The 20477-nt window shown below is 46.4% G+C and overlaps 1 protein-coding gene across 1 annotated transcript in view; it reads right to left on the reverse strand.

The window, feature by feature from the left end:
* Positions 1-3470: 3470 nt before the first annotated feature.
* The window catches only part of EDEM1 (ER degradation enhancing alpha-mannosidase like protein 1), a 27296-nt gene continuing 10289 nt past the window's right edge, over positions 3471-20477 (reverse strand). Inside the window, exons 3-11 of the mRNA XM_078059197.1 lie at positions 20458-20475; positions 19280-19463; positions 17289-17463; positions 15626-15746; positions 14986-15156; positions 13102-13175; positions 12165-12261; positions 9955-10158; positions 3471-7359 (exon numbers count right to left, since the gene is read on the reverse strand). Coding sequence (XP_077915323.1) covers positions 7270-7359; positions 9955-10158; positions 12165-12261; positions 13102-13175; positions 14986-15156; positions 15626-15746; positions 17289-17463; positions 19280-19463; positions 20458-20475 — 1134 coding nt within the window. The 3' untranslated portion in view covers positions 3471-7269. The remainder of the gene's footprint in view (positions 7360-9954; positions 10159-12164; positions 12262-13101; positions 13176-14985; positions 15157-15625; positions 15747-17288; positions 17464-19279; positions 19464-20457; positions 20476-20477) is intronic.

Here is a 20477-nt window from a genome sequence, read left to right on the forward strand (position 1 = left end):
TCAGAGATATGTCAAAGTTAATATTAATTTTCTAGCACTTTCTGAGTATTTCAGTTTCTATCAGGTGCCTCTAAATTTAAAAATAATAGGTACAGGGGCGCCTGGGTGGCTCAGTCATTAAGCGTCTGCCTTCGGCTCAGGTCATGATCCCAGGGTCCTGGGATCGAGCCCCACATCGGGCTCCCTACTCAGGGGGAAGCCTGCTTCTCCCTCTCCCGCTCCCCCTGCTTGTGTTCCTGCTCTTGCTGTGTCTCTCTCTGTCAAATAAATAAATAAAATCTTTTTAAAAAAAAAGTAATAGGTACAATGAATAATCATTTGATAAATGACTCTAACAACTGAATAACAAATCCTTTTTGCAAAGGGGCTTTCCATTGGTTGGAGGGAGGGCAGGCTCACTGCCTCTTTCACAGCCCCACACTGGCACAGAAAATATTCTGATTTGTGGAATGAGGTGCAGCTTCCAGAGGTCTTGATTCTCAGAAGCTGGGAGGGCCGTGGTGCCTCAGGCTGGGGTCCCAGGAATCCAGAAGCAGGTTTGCTGCCCTGTCCCAACCCCCGACCTCTCCACCTGTGCAAGGGGCCACTGGGGTCTCAGACCAAGGATTGAGCAACATCCCTCTAGAAATGGCCCAGGGTATTCCCCACAGCAAAGACCCCCTTCTCTCCATCCTGGGACTAGAGCCAAACTATTCATTCTGGTACTTAAGAGAACTTGAGGTCACGGGTTCAGAGTGGTTCAACTGTGACCTAAGGCAGGGGGGCTTACCTTCCAGTGGCCTCAGCTGTAGAAATGGAATAATAGAACTGACCTCCCAGGGTTTTGGTGAGGCTTGAATATGGTAGGCTTTAAGCCACGTGTGCATGCACGCATACACACACACACACACACACACGCATGCTGGAGGCCTGTTTGTGTGATGTGCCAGTGAGGAGCAGACTGTGCCAGGCTCTTGCCTACACCTCCCTGGGGATTGTGGGGCACAGACATCACTCCTAACCACCCTGCACCTCTCGTCCTGGCATCCTAAGAGGGACGGAACAGCAGTGTATTCTGTTGGTGGGAAGGCAAGCTGGTGCAGCCACTCTGGAAAACAGTATGGAGGTTCCTCAAAAAGTTGAAAATAGAGCTACCATATGACCGAGCAATTGCATTACTGGTATTTAGCCCAAAGATACAAATGTAGTGATCCGAAGGGGCAAGTGAACCCCATGTTTATAGCACCAATGTCCACAATAGCCAAACTGTGGAAAGAGCCCAGATGTCCATTGACAGATGAATGGATAAAGAAGATGTGGTATATATCCACGTGGTATAATATTCCATTGTGTAATGGAATATTACTCAGCCACCAAAAAAATGAAATCTTGCCATTTGCAACGATGCAGATGGAACTAGAGGGTATTATGCTAAGTGAAATAAGTCAATCAGAGAAAGACAATTATCATGATTTCACTCATACATGGAATTTAAGAAACAAAACAGAGGATCATAGGAGAAGAGAGGAAAAAATAAAACAAGACGAAATCAGAGAGGGAGACAAACCGTAAGGGACTCTTAACCATAGGAAACAAACTGAAGGTTGCTGGAGGGGAGAGGGGTAACTGGGTGATGGGCACTAAGGAGGGCACTTGATGTTATGAGCACTGGGTGTGATATAAGACTGATGAATCACTGACCTCTACCTCTGAAACTATTAATTATTAACTATATTAATTTTAAAAAATTTAAAAAACAAATTAAAACAACAAAAAAAGGTAAGATACTATTTTAAAAAAAGGAGAAGAAAAAAGAACAGCAGTGTATTTCCCTGATTAAACTTTGATGTGAAGATATTCGCCAGCCGGCACCTAACGGGCTCTGAGAAAATGTAGCTCATTCTGCTCTCACAAGAACCCTGCGAGTAAAGGTGCTAGTACCTGGCTTTACAAAAGGGGGAAAAAGTGGGGCTCCTGGGTGGCTCAGTCGTTAAGCGTCTGCGTTCGGCTCAGGTCATGATCCCAGGGTCCTGGGATCAAGCCCCGCATCGGGCTCCCTGCTCTGCGGGAAGCCTGCTTCTCCCTCTCCCACTCCCCCTGCTATGTTCCTGTTCTAGCTATCTCTCTCTCTGTCAAATAAATAAATAAAATCTTTAAAAATAAAATAAAAAAATTAAAAAAACAAAAGGGGGAAAAATGTGAGACCCTGATCCAAGCTGCTGATCCAGAAGGGCAAGCCCTGGCTCTGGCCCAGGCCTCTTCGTGCCAGTCCAAGTTCTTATCCCTCCTCAGGGTCCCTGTGTAAAAATCCTACAGCTTATCCTAGGAATCAAATCCAACTTGACCCTAATTATAGGAAATGTACCCACAGGGCTACTATGCACCAGGTGCCATTTTAAGCACGCTACACAGCTTAATCCACTCCATCCACCCTATGCATATGGACTGCTGCTGTCATTCCATAGAATAGATGGGGAAAGTGAGGTCCCATGAGATTGTGTACCTTGTATAAACTGGCACAAGGCTCATCGGTGGAGTTAGGACTGTACCTCATACAGTGTGGGTCCAGAGTCCCCCTCTCAGCCCAGGCGCTCCCCTGCAATGTCTGGACAGGATGCTCCAGGACACTCGCCATGGCTGACCAAGGGCACTGGTGCTCCCACTCTCAAGGCTCTCCAGCTGACCCCATGGCACAGGGGCCCTGTGCCTACTTTAAAAAAAGCGCACTGCCCCTCTGTAAGGGTTGGTGGTGGTTGTATCTATGATAAAGTCTCATGGGTTTGTAACCCTCTTGACAAGGCCAGGCTCACCGACTGAGCCACCCCGGTGCCCCAGGCCAGTGTGCTTTATGACCAGCAAGGTACTTCCGATCCCAGGGCTCCCTTCCTCTCCTTGTTGCAATTCACAGTTTTTTAAAAGCCCTGTCAGAATTGCCTAGAACACAAAGGTGGGACACCAAGGTGTCACAGGAGCAGAATCAGCCATCTCCTTCCAGACCCCATCATGACTCAGGTAGCAGTAGGGATGGAGGCCGTCCCGCTGAAACCCTCCTGGCTCATGCCTCCCCGAGACCAGTGCAACCCACACTGACCCCATGCGCTGTTACCCCTACCTTAGTCTGCAAGAGGTCAGGAGAAATGAATCGCCTTGCTTAAGATAACGGAGAATGGGTCCCAGAACCTAGAGAGACTCAGATAAATGGCAACAACAACTGTGAATGAGTCAGTGCCTGGCAGAAAGGAGGCTGTTGCAGGGAGGAGGGCAGGGACAGGACAAAAACCGTTACATGTGGCTCTCAGCCACTTGCCTAGGACAGTTCAATGGAACGTGTGACGGACAAAAATGGAGCAGTATTACTCAGGGCTCAGCTGTAAAAAAAAACAAAAACAAAAAAAAAAACCCACAAGTTTTTATTTGTCTAGTTTTACAGTTTCCTTTAAAGAGTTTCCCCCCTTGGTGTGTGAGTATATAAAGGAGAAACAAAATGACAATTCAAAAAAAAAGAATCTTTTAATAAAAATTACTCATAAAAATCCTAATAAATTTCAAAGAACAAGATATTTCTTAGTACATTTATAAAAGAACATTTGGTCCTTTTACAAAAAGCTCCCTCTTAATTTAAATACATTTCTTATTTACAGATTAAACATAAAATATCATCTATAGTTGCAAAGCATATTGCACATTACAGAGAGAGAAGCATGTGTATTATCTCAATAGGTTTTCCCAGAGTTTCCAACTCCAGATTTTTTTTTTGTAAAAACAGATTTACCTTTCTTGTGCATAATAAATAAAAATGCAGCTTGTGTTTTGCTATTTAAAACTAAAACAAAATACCTTTTAAAAATATTATTTCTCTGCCTCTCAGAAAGAGGGAAAGGGGGTAATGAATCAGGAAGGTCCACAGGTAGATTTTCCCGGATTCACACCCAAATTCCAGCAGGAACAGAACCCTGAGCCCTGCAAACCTGGGGACACACAGCCCAGCCAGCCCACCTTCCCTCTTTCACAAGGGTCCCTGCCCTGCAGGGAAGAGGCACTAGAGAAGGAGCTGGATGCCTGGGAATGGAAAAGGAAAGACCAAGATTTCCTTCAAAAGTCCCTGCTCAGGTACTCTGGTGAGAGCAATCATTCAGCCCTACCTTTTCACCAGCATTAAATTTGAAAGCCTCAAAAGAGGAAGACCTCTGGGGCCCTCCAGAGAGAAGAAAAGAAAAGGATGCCTGATGTTCAGTCCACAAGATCCGAAGCCAAGGATTACAGTTTGCAATCACCCAGTAAACTGAGCTAAGGAAATAGCTAAGAGGGTATTTTTCTTGGGGGGGGGGGGGCAGAGGGGAGAGAAGGAGGGGGAGCCACGTTCAGGCCCTCAGATTGCACACAGAGCCTCCTCTAAAATCCACCTGCACAGACACCACATAATCACTTTAGTGACCTGTGCATGCCCCCCGATCCGGGCCAAGCTGGGAACCTGCGATTAGGAATTCGGGTAGAAGAGCTGGAACAAACTGCAGGCAAGATGTGAACCCTGGAAGCTGGTTCTTCACAAAGGCCAGCACAGCTGGATGCCAGCCAACACTTCCCCTGTCACCTACTATTCCGGAAATGGAGCTCCTCGGTCACATCACCGACGGCAGCAAAGCCTGCCCTGCACCGACTGAGAACTCTGTGGTGGGAGATTTACACTGCCTGGCCTAACTACAGGGCGGCTTCCTACAAGAGTTTTGCAAAACCACATTGCTCATGGCGACCAAAGCAGACTCCAGACGCTAGCTACACAGGGGAACTAGAGGATGGCGTAGACTCACAGCTGTTCCAAAGGGGGAGCTCTGTTCAGGGTCAGGGCAGTCCTGGGGCAAAGCACTGAGCAAGGGAATCTCTTCAACACTCCCCTCCCTGACCCTTTCCTACTGGACATCCTGCAACACGGAATAGAAGAAAACAGCAAAAGCCCTGCAAGAGAGAACACAGTTGTTGACATTCTGATTTCCAAAAAGAAAACAAGCAAGCTTTGAACTTGGCTCTAAAGAACCTTCGTTTCATGCTGGCACTAGACAGTATTACCAGCCCCACAGATCACGGACTAGGCAGCATCGACTTCAGACCGGGGAGTCTGGAAGCTCAACCACCAGGATTGATCTGCAGTAACGCCCTCCCCTTCAGTCTCACCAACCGGTACAAGTCAGTGCCCACAAGTCAAGGGGGTTTGGACTTCATACAAAACACATCTCACGCCAGCCTGCGGCCCCTGGCGTGCGTCCGTCAGTGGCCCTGGGGCACAGGTCCCTATTCCTGAGCATGAGGGGGATGGAATGCCAGAGCAGGGGACAGGTTAAGGACCCAGACGAGAGGGTGGTGTTGGAATGCTACACATCGATGTTGTCCCAGAAGCTGGAGAGGGAACCCAGCAGGGCCACGAGACGGAACGGATGCCCGGAGGACCCACTTTCTTCCCTGACGTGCCTCATCCCCCAGATGGGACATTTATAGTCCCGCCTCGGCTTGCCTGGAGAAAAGGTATGGGGACACTGCGCCTGGGTGCACATGCGTATGTCAAATGGAACATTTTGATTTTACCGAGTCGACGAAAACACCTAAAATACATTATATAGTGTTCTCAAAGGAAATGTTCTATTCAGGAGATGAGACAAGGTCGATAAAGAGAATGCTTCCGAAATGAAGAGAAAAGGTAAAACAGAAGCATTTGATTTTGTTTACTTACAACAATTTGCATAGTAAATATTTAAAAGACAGAGGTGACACATTTATTACTGAAAATCCCTTTTTCAAAAATCTCCAAGAACTGAATTCTGTATCTATTTTTTAAAAAATAGTAACACTGAAATTTTCAAGAAGGAATAAAACTTCTCCCTTTGATTGGTATGCAATGGCTCAGACCACACTTCTGGTTTTAAAAAGATGAACAGGAAATCATTTGAAGTGTGCAAGCAGAGACAGATGGGCAACAAGACAGGTAAGGTTGGAGGTTCTTAAGAGACTTCTACCCTTTGTACCAGGATTCATTTCAACCTCAGACGTTATATGGAAGTCAGGCTGAGGGTTCAAATCCACCTCTGCTCTGGAGGAATATTCAGCCTAAGTTCAATGAGAGACGCTTCTGTTCTGGCTAAGAATATAACAACAAAGAAAGAAGGCAATGTAGCACAACTTCCTCCTAATGCAGGTTTGCTTAAAATACCATGCTGAAAGGCAAGGACTGGCCAAGAATTTTCCAGAATCTTACTAATACTCATCCCTTCCCCTTTTTCACTGTGGTCCCACCCTGTGACAATTCAAAACAAGGCTGCTAAAACCAGAGCAGCAGCTGTGACAACCAGCGGCCCCAACCAAAATCCTATAAGGCACTAAGCTAAAGCCTCTAGTACAGAGAAATGGCTCAGGGATGCCAGAGAGTCATCTGATCATTTCTTTCTCCCTGACTTAGCTAATTGGCACTAGACACAGAAAACAAAAACAAAACAAAATTCTAACCCAAACACGGTCAGAATTGAGAATCCTTGGTTAGTAAATATGAGATAGATGGAAGCTCAGACATTCTTAGGTATTTTTCTCTCCCTAAAAGGCACCTGGTTCTGGAACTATGGGAGTTCCTCAGGTAAGTTCAAATTAAATGTAATATACCATCCAAAAGATCTAGCTGTGTGACAATTTAAGAGACTGCCTTTTGAAATTCAGATAAAAATTATTCATAAGCAATTAACTTGTAACCCTGTGAAGATTATGTGGGGTGCAAATGAAAAACTGAATGATTATCCCCCCTGTGATCCAAAATCGTGGGTGGAGGGAGAGCCAATTATCTAATGAGAGAAAGGATAACAAAATGCAATAAATAGGGATGAACCTCAGGCCCTTTGCACGGAAATTTCATTCACAGTCCTCTAACAGAGAGGTAGCAATACTGCAGTCACGGCAAGTGCCGGAGACAGGAACACACTTGTCGGATTCCAAAGTGGGAAGCTATGAAGCTCCATCCAAAGATGCCCTATCCACACTGTGCTTATAAAATCAGCATGTCCTAAGAAGCCAACTTCTATGTACCTTCTTACTTCAAATTATATCCTTAAGAAAAATAGGGCATTTAATTGAACAGAAGAGAAACACTAATGTATGCAAGAATCTGCTAGATGTGTGTGAGGAGCTGGACAGGAATTCCTACACCATCACGGATGGCCAGACTTCCATCCTCTTCCGCTCCAGACTGGTCTCTGCACAGCATGGGTTCGGCTGTTTCCATCCGGTTTCAGATGAGGCCACACGGAGGAGAGTAGATCAAATCAAGCCAACCATCTGGTCAATCTGCCGCATGTAGATGCTCTTTAAGGGCAGGGAGTATCTCCTCTCGTCAGGAACACGATTGCACTAGAAAGAAAAAACGAAGAGGAAAAATACAAACTTTGAATTAAAAATCCAAGTATTAATTGCTCAGGGAATAAATGGGGGTTTCTTCACCTGAGCACTGTTGACAGGTGGGGCCCTCCTGTGCACTGCAGGATGCTTAGCAGCATCCCTGGTCTCTCCCACTAGATGCCCCTTCAACCCCTACTCCCCCAGTCGTGACAACCAAGATTGTTTCCACACATTGTTCAATGTTCTTTGAGGAGCAAACCACTCCCCCAGCTGAGGACCACTGACTTTTTTTTTTTTACCACTGACATCATTTAATACCTTCACTTCACAGGTGAAGAAATGGAGACCCAGGCAGGCTAAAAGACATCCACTCAAGGGCAGAGTGATCAGGACAAGAAGCTCATCCTTCAGGTTCTTAACTTAATCCACCCAGAATTTCAGAAAACACCTTAGCTATTTGAAAATACAGCTGGCCTTTGAACAATGCAGGGGTTGGGGCACTGACCCCCAGTGCAGCTGAAAACCCACATATAACTTCTGACTCCCTAAAAACTACTGATGGCCTGCTGCTGACCGGAAGCCTTACCAAGAACATCAATAGCCGGTTAACTCGTATTTTGTATGCTGTATTTTTTTTTTTAAGGTTTTATTTATTTATTTGACAGAGAGACAGATAGCAAGAGAGGGAACACAAGCAGGGGGAGTGGGAGAGAGAGAAGCAGGTTTCCCACTGAGCAGGAAGCCCGATGCGGGGCTCAATCCCAGGACCCTGGGATCATGACCTGAGCCGAAGGCAGACGCTTAACCGACTGAGCCACCCAGGCGCCCCTGTATGCTCTATGTATTATATACTGTATTCTTACAATAGAGTCAGCTAGAGAAAAGAAAATGTTATTAAGAAAATCATAAGGAAGAGAAAAATACATTTACAGGACTGCAATGTATTTATCAAAATACATCCGCATGCATCTCAGACCCGCATTGTTCAAGCGTCAACTGTACTGTGGTTTTTCTGAGTTTATGGTTCTTTCCATCCACACCTAAAACCTAAATGCTTGACGGAGCTCTTTTTTTTTTTTTTTTTTTTAAAGAAAAGCCCCTTTCCCCCCTAAAGGGCTGCCTGAACGGCCCTTCCTGGGAAGCTCCTCCTCATCCCCTCACGCATCTTCTGAAAAGTGACCTTGGCAATGAAGCCCTCTATCTCCGCTGGCAGATTAACTACTCACTCCTCTGTGTTTCAGCAGCACTGCACACAGCGCCTTACTGACAAATACCCGGGGAGGAGCCGGGCTCCCCACGAGACCCCTCTGATGGACCCACATCGCTAGAGCCCTAAGAGAAGTGTCTCCTTCCAGTCCACCTCCTGGCTCCAACACGGGACCGGAAGCTCTCTGTGCCTCCCTTTCCCCACGTGTAACATGAGGAGACCAAAGGCACCTACCCTCGCGGGGCCGCTGTGAGACGTTACTGCACATGACCAGTTGGAAAAGGGGCCTGGGCTGTGGGAGGTGTTATACACAAATGTTGACTGTAATTACTGTTTCTCTGCCCCTAACTCTCCTCCTTCCCTTTTCATCTCAATTAGGCTGTGTTCACCTAGTCTACACTGCATGGCCTTATGGAGATTTGGGGGACCGATCTCTGCTCCGGTCTGTCAACGTAGTTCACAGACTGACGGTAAAGACCTTCAATGGGACACTGACGGTCAAGTACAGAAGCACAGCCCGGGACCACGGGGCATCCCCTAGCCATGGCAGTTTGGAAGTGGGTGGCAGGCATCTCGACAACAGAGGCTTTTTCTGAGCAGAGAGGCGGTATTCAATGCATGGTGGGATAACCCAGTTTGATATTTCAACTGACGCGGGGTCTCTTTCCCCATCCTCACTTCCAAACCGTCCTATTTGACTCAAATCAATACAACTACCTAGGACTCCTACCAGAAACCCCAGGACTTGTTTCTAAATCTTTCCCAGTGTTTATCAGGACAGTCGAGGTGTGCTCAGTGAACCCTGCTTTAAATGAAACTTCGTTCTTCTGCACTTTCAAGAGCATTTCATTAAAAATCACAATGACTGATGACTGCTCTTTTCTCCCTCTCCTGCTGCTGGGTGATTTGGCTGGATCTCTTCCATTTGTCCCTCCAGATCCACTCTCTGCCCTTCCCCATCCTGCTCTGGCCCCAGAGGCCAACTCGACAGATTATACCAAAAGGTCCCCGTGGCCTCTGACCCCTGGTGAGCATCGCCAGTGAGAAGCTCCAGCAGAGGAGAAGGTAGAAGGATGGTCAAGTGTTTACTCTGCTGGTTCCCTTCTGCAAGCTCACTGGAGCTGGCTCAGAACAAGGCTTCTGCCAGGAGCCCCCCGCTCCAGCACACCTCTCCCCACCCAGGTTCCTGTGACCACGAGCCCCTGCAGCTAGGACGGACAGTGGCGCTGCTCCCGTGGGTCCCCACACCCTGACGATATCCACGTCGATGGTCTTTTGTGAAACCTTCTCCAATGACCCAGTCTGGATGCCACCAATTTTCTGTCAGGGACTCTGGATGACAAGTTTGTATTATTTTCTCCTCGTCCACATGCCAACCACCCCTGAAGAAAGCAACTTACGTTGGAGCTGGAGTTGATGACTTTTAACTCGGGTGACTTAGGCCTGTGCACAGACTTCCCCTCTTGGTCCTGCCCTCCCTCTTCAGAAAAGAATTCCTTCCAGGGTGATTCCCGAAGATGTTTATCCACAGATACAATGTGTCCCTCAGTTGTAAACATGTATTTGGTTCCAGATTTGTGGACTGGATTCTCCTCATCAAACAGCTAGTAGGAAAGGAAAAAAAAGAAAATAAAAAAGATACAACTGGTAATTGTAGCACATTTGGAACAAACTCGGTCGAGTATGTCCCAGACTATTCAGGAAGTAGAATTTGCTGGGTCCTCAGGCTTTTCAGGGACAAATGGGTGAAAAGATGGTTCCCAACTCTGGCTGCAAAGCAGAATCACCAGTTTTGTTTAAATCCAAATGCCTGAATTTCCCCCATCCCATCCCACCCCGCTTGGACCTAAAGATTCAGAAATCCCAGGGCTGAGCCCAAACTTGCATAGTCTATAAAAGCTCTTCCCTGAGAGGTGTGGCACTAGAATTCTAGAACTATCCCCTCCTCGCACACACCTAGGTCCTACACTGGAAAATGCTGGAAGGAAAGAAGCAAACGCCTTCTCCTTCACCATATCCCAGGGCCTGGCACAGAGCATGATTCCTGTGCCATCATCCCATTGATCCCTGTCAGAACACAGGCGGGGCTCTGAGGACAGAGGGCAGTCCTTTCCTTCAACAGGAGGAATGTGGCAGGAGTATCCAGAAAGAACACCTAACTGAATACAGGACAGGTCGGTGAGGGCAGGAGCCAAGTGTCTAGTAAATGTTAAAAGAGCAAACATTCAGAACAGAAATCTCAGTGATGGAAGAAACCTTACAGCCACCTGAAGTACTGTACAGATGAGGAAAAACGTGACTCGGCACAACTTGTCTGTGTTTCCACAGCTAACAGGAGGTCTAGGTTTTCTCACCCCAGACACTGTGGTCTCTCCTCTAGAACAGCCTAGGACATCTCCTTCACTCGCTCTAGAATTCACCCTGCGAACACCCCAGGCGCCACGGGCTGCTGAACGGGGATGCACGCCAGGCTCCTATCAGCCTGCAGCGGCCAGCCTGGCCCGGAGGCACGCACCGAGAGGGAGGCCTAGGCCCCCACGGGGACCTGACGGCAGGCCGGCCAGCTTCCCGCGGGCTGGACTAGGTGGGCGGCTGGTGGGCTCGCCTCCTCTGCAGTGTCCTGTGAAGAGTCACACCAGATTGGACTGGTAATTCCAAACCCTGGCTCTGTAGAGAATCACAAGTCACTTGTCAGAATTACAGATTCCTGAACCCACTTTCTGTCGATTCTGATTCAAGAGGGCTGTAATTTTAACAAGGGCCCTAGGGTGATTCTGATCCAGCTGGCCCCCGGGCCTGGGAACCAGGAACCTCAATAACACAGCCTATCACTACTCCCCTCTTCCCTTTGAACCTCAGCCTCCACACTGCTTTCCCACCAGGAAGCCCTGCCCCTGGGTGCCTGGGAAGCATCCTGTTGTACATAGCCATACCGAGTACAGCCGTAGAGAAGGTAGGAGAGTAGCTGCGTGCACAAGCCACGGACACCATGTGTGCACGCTGCAGAGCAGGGGAGTGGAAAGAGCATTGCAGAAGGAGTCAGGACCAGGACTGAAGCCTCAGCTCTGCCCTGCAGTCACCCTGAAAACCCAGGCAAGTCACCTGACATCTCCATGTAGACAGCAGCTCCCACAAGGGGAAGAATGAATGCTGACAAACAATCCCTTAAAGGTTTCCTCCAGGTTCCGTGACTCTCTCTCTCTCCACACACCTGGGAATGTGTGCGTGGACAGAGAGCCAAACGGGCTGGGGTCTCGGCCAAACTCACATGCATCAGAAGACATAAGAGCTGCGGACACTGCTCTCTTCCTCAGAGACGCCTTCCCCGACCACCACAACTCATGTGCACAGGTCCTCCAGGAACCGTGACCAGCACTTCAGACCGGTTGTAACCATTAAGTTCCTTTGTTTACTTGACGATGCCTCCCCCACGAGGTTAGAAACCTTGGCGGACGACAGCAATACACTCTTGTTTTGATAGCACTGTGTCCCTGGGCCAGCACATGTCCAGCACGGAGCCGTGCTGGACATGTGCTAGACAGAAGACCGAATGAATGCATGCTCCGAGCACTAATCAACATTTCTTGGGTTAGCCTTCTAACACACATACCAGATACAAGTATTTACAGGTCTCACTGAGAAAGAAGCTCTCCATCCGGTCCTCTTTGGATTTGTCTATGACGTGATGCAACGTCGCATATCCACACCTACAAAACAAGTTTCGGGTTAGTCCTGCCTCCGCACCTTCCTACCTGCTTATTAATTTAAGAAGCGGAAATAGTCTATTAACAGAATAATTAGCCAAATTATCAAATGCCATATGAAAAACAAATTAGTTTAGGTTTAAGAGCTATCCTTTTTCAGCCTAGATTATTTGCAAATTTATGAAAAAGTGGTTTGGCTGCTAAATCATCAGGTTAGTTACAGGGGGAAAGAAGAGGGGGCTGATGGAAGGTATTTGCCAAGCACTTAACATGACACCAAGAAAATGACTGGCAACAAATTTAGGACAGAAATTTTTTGTCCAAATATCTGTAGAAGTGACTTATCATTGGATAGCCTAAAATACTATTTTGTAAGAAAATACTTAAGATACACTGCTAGGTGAAAAAAGGTCACAAAATTGAAATATAATTTTTTTAACATATATGTATATACACACATTATATATACAAATATATGAAAATGATCATAAGTATATAAACTTAAATGTTGATTGTGGTTATCTACACGTGGAGATTACAATGATAATATTCTATCTCCATATCTTCTGTACTCCCTAAAGTTTTTAGTACATGTATTATTTGTACAACTAGGAAAAATAAGTAACTTAAAAAAAAATACACAGGAAAAAAAGGTGAAAAAAAATAAATAGCAATTCCCACTATAAGGGACTGGTCCTGCTATACAAAAAGTAAGCAATTTCCCCACAGAACTAACATTAATGACCTGTTCTATAAATTAAAGTGCAAAATAGAATATTTCCCCAGAACTAAAAATAAATCAAAAGTGGCCAACAGAAAAAGGAAGGAACTTAGGAAACTAACTTGACTTTTGTGTACTTTTCCAGACTCTGCAGAATATCCATTCCTACGTGGAGGTAGAAGGGATTCTTGGTTGCCTAGAGAGAACATGAGAGAACGTGATCCAGCAAGGGCCTGGAAAACATGCCATCAACGAACATCACGGTGACTGCAGGAATCGCCCAAGGACGAGAGTCACTGGCCAAAGGCAGGCGAGCGCCCAGCTCACGTTACCCTGGAGGGGCACAAATGTTAAAGAACTACGGTGTTCTGTTGGTTCACGTCAAAGTACCCGTACCGTCTGTTTAACCGTAACCAGGGCTGAGACAGTCCACTCCAGGGCAGAACGATACCCTGCTCTGGCTCTCCTGATCCCCGTCATGATCAGAAGCGAAATAACAGTACCGTGTATGAGAACAAATCTAGTTTCTCTCTCGCCTTCGAACTCTCTAGAAACTTAAGATGCAGGCCAAAGGACGCAGGACATTGCCCCCATTCCACTTACAGAGCCTTTCGAGGAAAAGCTAAGAGGAACAGGAAGACTTTCAAACAGGAGGCCCCCACATTTTCCTCTCGAACTGCCCTATGAACTCAGTCCTTAGGGTTGCTTACTCTGCTGTCACGTGCTCTTACACAGTTTCACTAGGAAACCAATTCTCTGCAAAGATGAGACCAGTACTCCACAAACAATTTAAAAGCTGGGGATCATCTTGAAGTCACGCCTAGTGCCCGCCTGCAGCAGCAAATGCAAACTCCTATGTCTGAGGGCAGCGGTCTGTGTGGGAAGAGAGCACAGGGAGTGGCCTCCGAAGGTGGAGCCAGGAAGCTCTAAGAAAATCGTCAACGGGAAGAAGCAGCTGAAAATAGGAAAGAAGAAGTGACAGAAATGAAGAGGTATGAACCCAAAGACAACAGATCTAAGCTTAAGAGGAGACTCAGCAGCACCCAGGCGTGGCCTCCTTGGAGCGCCTGGAGCCGGGCTGTCCATCCAGCTCAGAGAAGCAAACTCGGAGGCTATCTGTGCCCTCTTCTGAGAGGTTATCTAAAACTCACAAGGTCTCTCTTTACACGTGAGGACTAGGACCAGTTTCATAGGATTTCTCCCTTTTTCATCTAGAAGCAAATGGCACGATTCAGCGTTAATTTTTTCTTTAATAAATTCTAACCACAGTACTAATCCTACTACGAGAACTCATAAAAGTAAGTATCTTCTTGTGCAGGCTTGCCCCTGCAGGCATTTGTCACAGGTCCACTGAGGTGCACTGAAGGCCGGCTTTGCAGAAAGCTGCTGTATTTGTGAATGGATGCAGACTCTCCATGTGTATAGATGGAGGGCACGCCCAGAGGTAAAAATATCTGCCTTAGACTGCGGGGGAGACTTCACAGTTAAAGTGACAATCCCTCTGGCATTAAATTTCATGGGAAAATGAACACTGTACTTTTTTTTTTTTTAAGCGTTAAACAGAAATAGACATTCAGATAAATCCCAGATGATTTCCTTTACCTAGAAAAAGAATTCCTTTGGTCTGAATGATGACTACACAGACCAGGGTTCCACAGTGCATGAGAACAGAACTGTATCTCAAAAAGAGTTCTTTGGCCAAACACATCTGGAAAATACGGAGTAGTAAGTCCTCTTTCATGTTTAAGGATATGAGAGAGAAAAGCCCTATGGTGCAGGCACGATGGGCTTTGCAGAAGGTTAGGTTCAACACCTCCATGTGTGACCGCAGATGCCTTCTCTGTTCTGTGGAACCAGGAATCACACTCAACACCAACAAGCCTATGGTTAGGCGGCATCCATCTCCGAGTCACTAGCAAACACCACAGTTCTACCCCAATCAGCTAATGTCTGCTAAAAACCAACCACTACAGGTCCTGCTAGCATTGAAACACAAAGTCTAGCACCTGGTAGAGGAGATACGTGGACTCCACTAACTCCGGTCTCAGGGGGTAGAAGAGCACGTCGGGGGCCTGGAGCTGCCAGTTATACCTCTCAGGGAGGGCCCCGTAGCGTTTCCAGATGGCGTAGTAAAAGGCATGGAGGCAGATGGCATCTTCCACATCTCCGATCAGAACCTAAGGAGAAGACGCTTTTCTCAGAGTGGTAAGACGTGACACAAAGGCCCTGGGCTCTCCCTCTGCCCCCCAGTTCTTATCTGACCTGGTTGGAGACAAAACCAACCCGGAAGTAGCAAGCCAGAAAAAATGATGCCCTCCCTAACAGACCGTCCATGCCAAATTCATGTGAACTGCATAGGACAAGAGGTTAACTATACTTAAGAGAGAAGAATAAACAATTAAGAGACAGATGATCCAAAAATCACATATGGTCACTTTTCAACCATGGTTTTACCCTTATTTAGTATGGCTCTATTCCAGATCCTGAGGACTAATGTCACAAACAGAATAATCAAGACATACTGTGCTACTAACCTCCCAAATCCGGAGGAGCCAGAGAATGCTCTGGTATCACAAAAAGAAAAGAGAAAACACAGAAACCCTTGGCAATGATTGCGTTTTCTTGGCAAACATGGTTGCTGAATACCTGCAGTCCGGGGAAGAAGGCCTGCAGAGAGTCAATCCAAGTGTTCATCAGCTGCCCACTGAACATGTTCACGTTCACGTACAGCGGCGGGTCTCCTTCTCCTTCGTTACAGGCTTCCCGACTAACGGGTGAGCAGAGCAGGCAAAGGTGAGAAGAAAGATCGCTGACAGCCCTCCAGCCCTACTCCTCCCACAGCCCCTGGTCCTTTAACTTCAAGGGCATCAACATTAACATTTTCTCCTAACTCATTCTTTCCAACCTTTGGAGATAAACTGCCTCTACCTGTGGATACCAGACTCTAGCATAAGGACACATCTGCCATAGAATAAAAGTTCTGAACTTAGCCGTCGTAACTGATCAGGGCTTTCACTGTGTTTTGCAGAAGGACATTCCAAATGGCTTACAAATACTGCCACGTAATGCGGTATCTAGCAGGGTCTTTGTTGGATTTGACCTGAGTGGAAAAGCCTGGTTTCTTCTACACAAAAAAAGAATCTCTTTTAAGGTCCTACACCAGGGGCCTGAAGGAATACATCAGAGCAGGATGCTTAGGGATTATTGCTCAATTTAGATTGGGACTTTAAAAGGCAAAAATGACTGAACCCTGGACAAACGCCCTCTTACTAAAACACAGCACTCACATAAAGGGTTCCTACAACAGCTAACATAGAAATGGGTCCAAGAAAATCCCAACATGCAGAAACTCAGTAGCTATCACCTGCATTGGACATTTAATATACAAAAGCATACAAAGAAAGACCTAAGGAAGTGAGGTGACATCGAGGTAGAAGCCACTGTAGCTCTGAATGGCACTTCTCCCCTGCCCTCCTGATTGTACAACTGGGTAGTAGCAAATAATGCTGTTTTAAACTACAGCGCGGGGAAATGTGGTAATTGTCCTTTCTCTCATGAGGTATAAAGACCAATCCGAACGATTCTTTGGAAAGTAAAAGAACCGAAATAACTCAGTAATGGTCCCGTATTACAGCTCTATATGCGATGAAAGCCACAGTGAAACACAGGCACGTGTCACTCCTTGTGGCAACCAGTGTCCACCATGGCCCCCGAAGATCCCTGACTCCTGGCAGTCACAAAGGCTGTGACTTGTACGGCCCCCTCCCACACTGGACCGTGGCTAGTCTGTGGGACCTACAGAGCCGGGCAGAAATGTTGGTTCATCATTCCAAACTTAGGTCATGAAAGCACACTTTTGGCCTCTCTTTCTATCTCTCTCAGATCACTCACTCTGGGGGAAGCCAGCTGCCATGACCTGCCTACAAAGAGGCCCACGTGGCAAGGAACTGAAACCTGCCAACCACCATAGGAGTGAGCCTAGAAGGGGGTCCTCCAGCCCTGACCGAGCCTTGACATGGCTATAGTCCCTGCCAATAGCCTGGTGACAACCTTGCAAGACCCTGGGTCCACTCAGTGGCTCTTGCCTTACTGACCCTCAGAAACTGTGAAAGATAATGTTTGTTGTTTTAAGCCACTAAGTGCTAGGGTAATTTGCTATGCCGCAGTAGAAGGCTAAAACAGATCTTCACCCCCAAATGTCTGCCCAACAACTAGGAAGTGGGAAGATGAATGCAGAGACCACAAGACGCTGTGGATTCATGTTGAGAACACACCCTACTTGTTTTACACGGCAAGAGAGGAGACACACCCTCTTCTTAAGTAGTTCTGAATACTCCGGTACGCAGCATTAAACATCTCGAGGTCTTCCTTTTCTCCAAAGAGAATGTAAGATTTCAAGAGGTATTCATAGAAGGAGTCCAGGCCAGCGCCCAAGCCGCTCTGCTTTCCAACCCAGCGGCCTGTCTGAATGTTCACCACATTGCCTGCAAAAACAAAGTCTATCAGGCCCCAGGTATCTGGGGACGGCTCCTCCTCCAGGGTGCCCTCCAACTCTGGCCCCACCGATCTCCCGCACCCTGGGCCTTGGCAGAAAAGGAATGAATGCTTGGCCCTCGCGTTTTTATCAGTCCCATCAGCGGCACAGAGAGCCAGGAAATCTTTCTCAATATACGGTGTTTAAACACTGGGACAAAACTGGGGAAAACACTTGAGGCAAGGGAAAAGTAAATTTGTCATTTTGCCTTTCCAGATTAACAGTGCATTTCAAATGCCAAAGGAGTGTTCAAACCTTTGACTCAGTAATGCCATTCCTGGCAATTTATCCTTGATGAAAAAAAACGTTTTTAAGAAAAAGTATTGTGTTGTTCATCAAGAATTATGAACTGTATGATTTATATTATCTGTAAAATGGGGGGAGAAAAGAAAAAACAGAAATAATGCAAGTATCCAACACTGGAAGAGTTAATGGACTCTATGTAGATTTTAAAGACGGTAGCTATGAAAACAAGATAACAACTTGAAAAACCTGAACTGCCAAATGCAAGGCAGAGTAAAAATGCTTATTTATATTATAAGTTGAAGGTATATAAACATTGCACATGCCAGACTGAAAGGGCCTATGGGAAATTTAAAAGGTGACAATTTGTGGTGACCCTGGCAAACCATTTGGTGGTAGGGTGGCAATTTGGGCAACTTGTTTATTTCTACCAGTGTTGCAAAACACAACAAATACGTAAATAAATTTAATAATTTAAGGAATAATCAAAAATCACTTGTGCGGCGCCTGGCTGGCTCAGTCAGTGGAGCACGAAACTCCTGATCTCGGGGTTGCAAGTTTGAGCCCCATGCTGGGCACAGAGATTACTTAAAAAAAAAAAGAAAATCACCTTTAAAAAGCAGTGTTCTTGCAGTGATACTCTATGGCTCTAGGACAACTAATCAAGGTACTTCTCAATGACAAAAAAAATTTTTCTGGGGCACCTGGGTGGCTCAGTCGGTTAAGCATCTGCCTTTGGCTCAGGTCAGGATCCCAGGGTCCTGGGATCAACCCCACGTCTGGCTCCCTACTCAGCAGGGAGTCTGCCCCTCCCCCCTTGCTCATGCTCTTGCTCTCCCGAAGGAATAAATTTAAAAAAATTTTTTTTAATTTTTCTCAGTGTAAGACAGTTTAAAATAGTATCTTGAATTAGCAAAAAACTAGTAATTATTGAAGATGAATGATGAGTACACAGGGATGCATTATTCATTATACTTTCTCCCTACTTCTGTAGGTTTGAAATGTTCCATAATAATTTTTTTAATAACATCTTGACCAAACATTCTCAAGAGGAAAAAAAAAAAATCCCACCTAATATAGGTTTAATCTGGCCTTTCAACCTACTACCACATGCCTAGAGTTTTTTAAAGGAAAAAGCCACTCCACCAGTAACTCCAAATGCCTATATTTAGAGCCTTATATTGAAACAATATAATCTGCCTCAGAGGCGGTTCTTTTTATAGCATTTCCATTAACAATTATTTTCAAGTGGAATATGCCAAGGGATTCAAATCAGAAGGGAACCCTCAAACAGCAAAAGCATTATTCTTTCCCATCAAACGTTACAGCCTCACTCTAGGCAGAAAGTCCCGCAGAGAAATTAGACATGGCAGACACGAAGGGCCATTCTCTCTGAGTTGTCCATTGTCAGGTTCAGGGGTACAGACAGAAGGGAGTGGCGAGCAGGGAGAGCCCCAGAGAAAAGCAAAGGAAAGGGGGCCAGATGTACCCAGTCCCAGTGGCCTGAGAAGGTGCCACCACACCTAATAATCCCGTATCATTGCTCCGCAGGTTCCAAAGGGCTTTCACAGCACGTCTGGCCACCCACTCAAATGTAGAATCCCCCAGGAGTCGGCTCAGAATCCCAAATTCCACCAGGAGGGAACCAGCGCCCGCTGTGCATGTCTCATTATTGCTGTCAGGAGGAACGCCTGTCTTTAGATTCACCTGGGGACAGGAAGAGACAAAGGATTTGTGGCAAGACTTGTGAGGAACCCTCGGGGCTAGAAGGACAGGTCACAGCCACTAGACTCAACTACTGAACCAAACTTAACTGCAGTGTGACTCAGCTCACCGCCTCCCATGTCACACCTGAGATAGATATGGGAGTTAAGCTTAAACGACACAAAGAAGACAATAAGAACACCACGCCTTGTTTTAATAAGAGCAAATCTTAGGGGGATGGTTACAATGCTGTGCTCTAATCCACCTCTTTCCAGCACTAGGCTTTGGCATTAGAAACAAAGGCCAGCTGTGGAATGCCTTATCAGTTTTAAGTGAGCTGCTAGGAACTCACCCCTGCTCAGCGAACATAAACAAATCACAGACAAGGGAGACACAGGAAGAATGTGACAGCCTGTTTCATCACCGAGGCTCTGTGGGCTGGCAATTCTCTGGTTACCTAAAAGGCTGACTCAATTCCCAAGGGAGTTCTGAGCTCAGCAAATCGGGTGCCACAAAGACAGAATCGCATTCCAGATCTTGCAGTTAAATCAGCAGCTCACTGGCTGGGCTGGGCAGGCTTTTATTTGAAAGATCCACGTGAAGCACTCCCAAGAACAGTCGCCAGGATCCTACAGTACACACATGAGGGTCTTTGGGGGAATGTACTCGAGTCAGAAATAAAGACAAATTCCCCATGCTATTTGGCAGCAGGGGATACAAATCTCACACGCAGAAGCACTTCAGGATACTGAGCACAGGAACCTAGTAAGTTCCTTAAGGGGAAGAATCACATGTGTCAACTGTATGCCTGGCACCCAGTAGGTGCTCGGTCAATGCTGAATGAATTAAAAAAACATCCTGCATCATATTTTGGGACAAATTCTCTCAAGGACACAGCTTTCCTCTTTCACATCACCTCCCCACTTGCCCCAAATCAATGAATCAAAAAAGAGTTTTAATTCAGGAAGATGCTGACATGTCCAACTAGTCTACCTACCCGAGGATAGGGGATCCCCG

The sequence above is a fragment of the Halichoerus grypus genome, chromosome 1 (assembly GCF_964656455.1).
Source record: "Halichoerus grypus chromosome 1, mHalGry1.hap1.1, whole genome shotgun sequence".
Taxonomy (NCBI): domain Eukaryota; kingdom Metazoa; phylum Chordata; class Mammalia; order Carnivora; family Phocidae; genus Halichoerus; species Halichoerus grypus.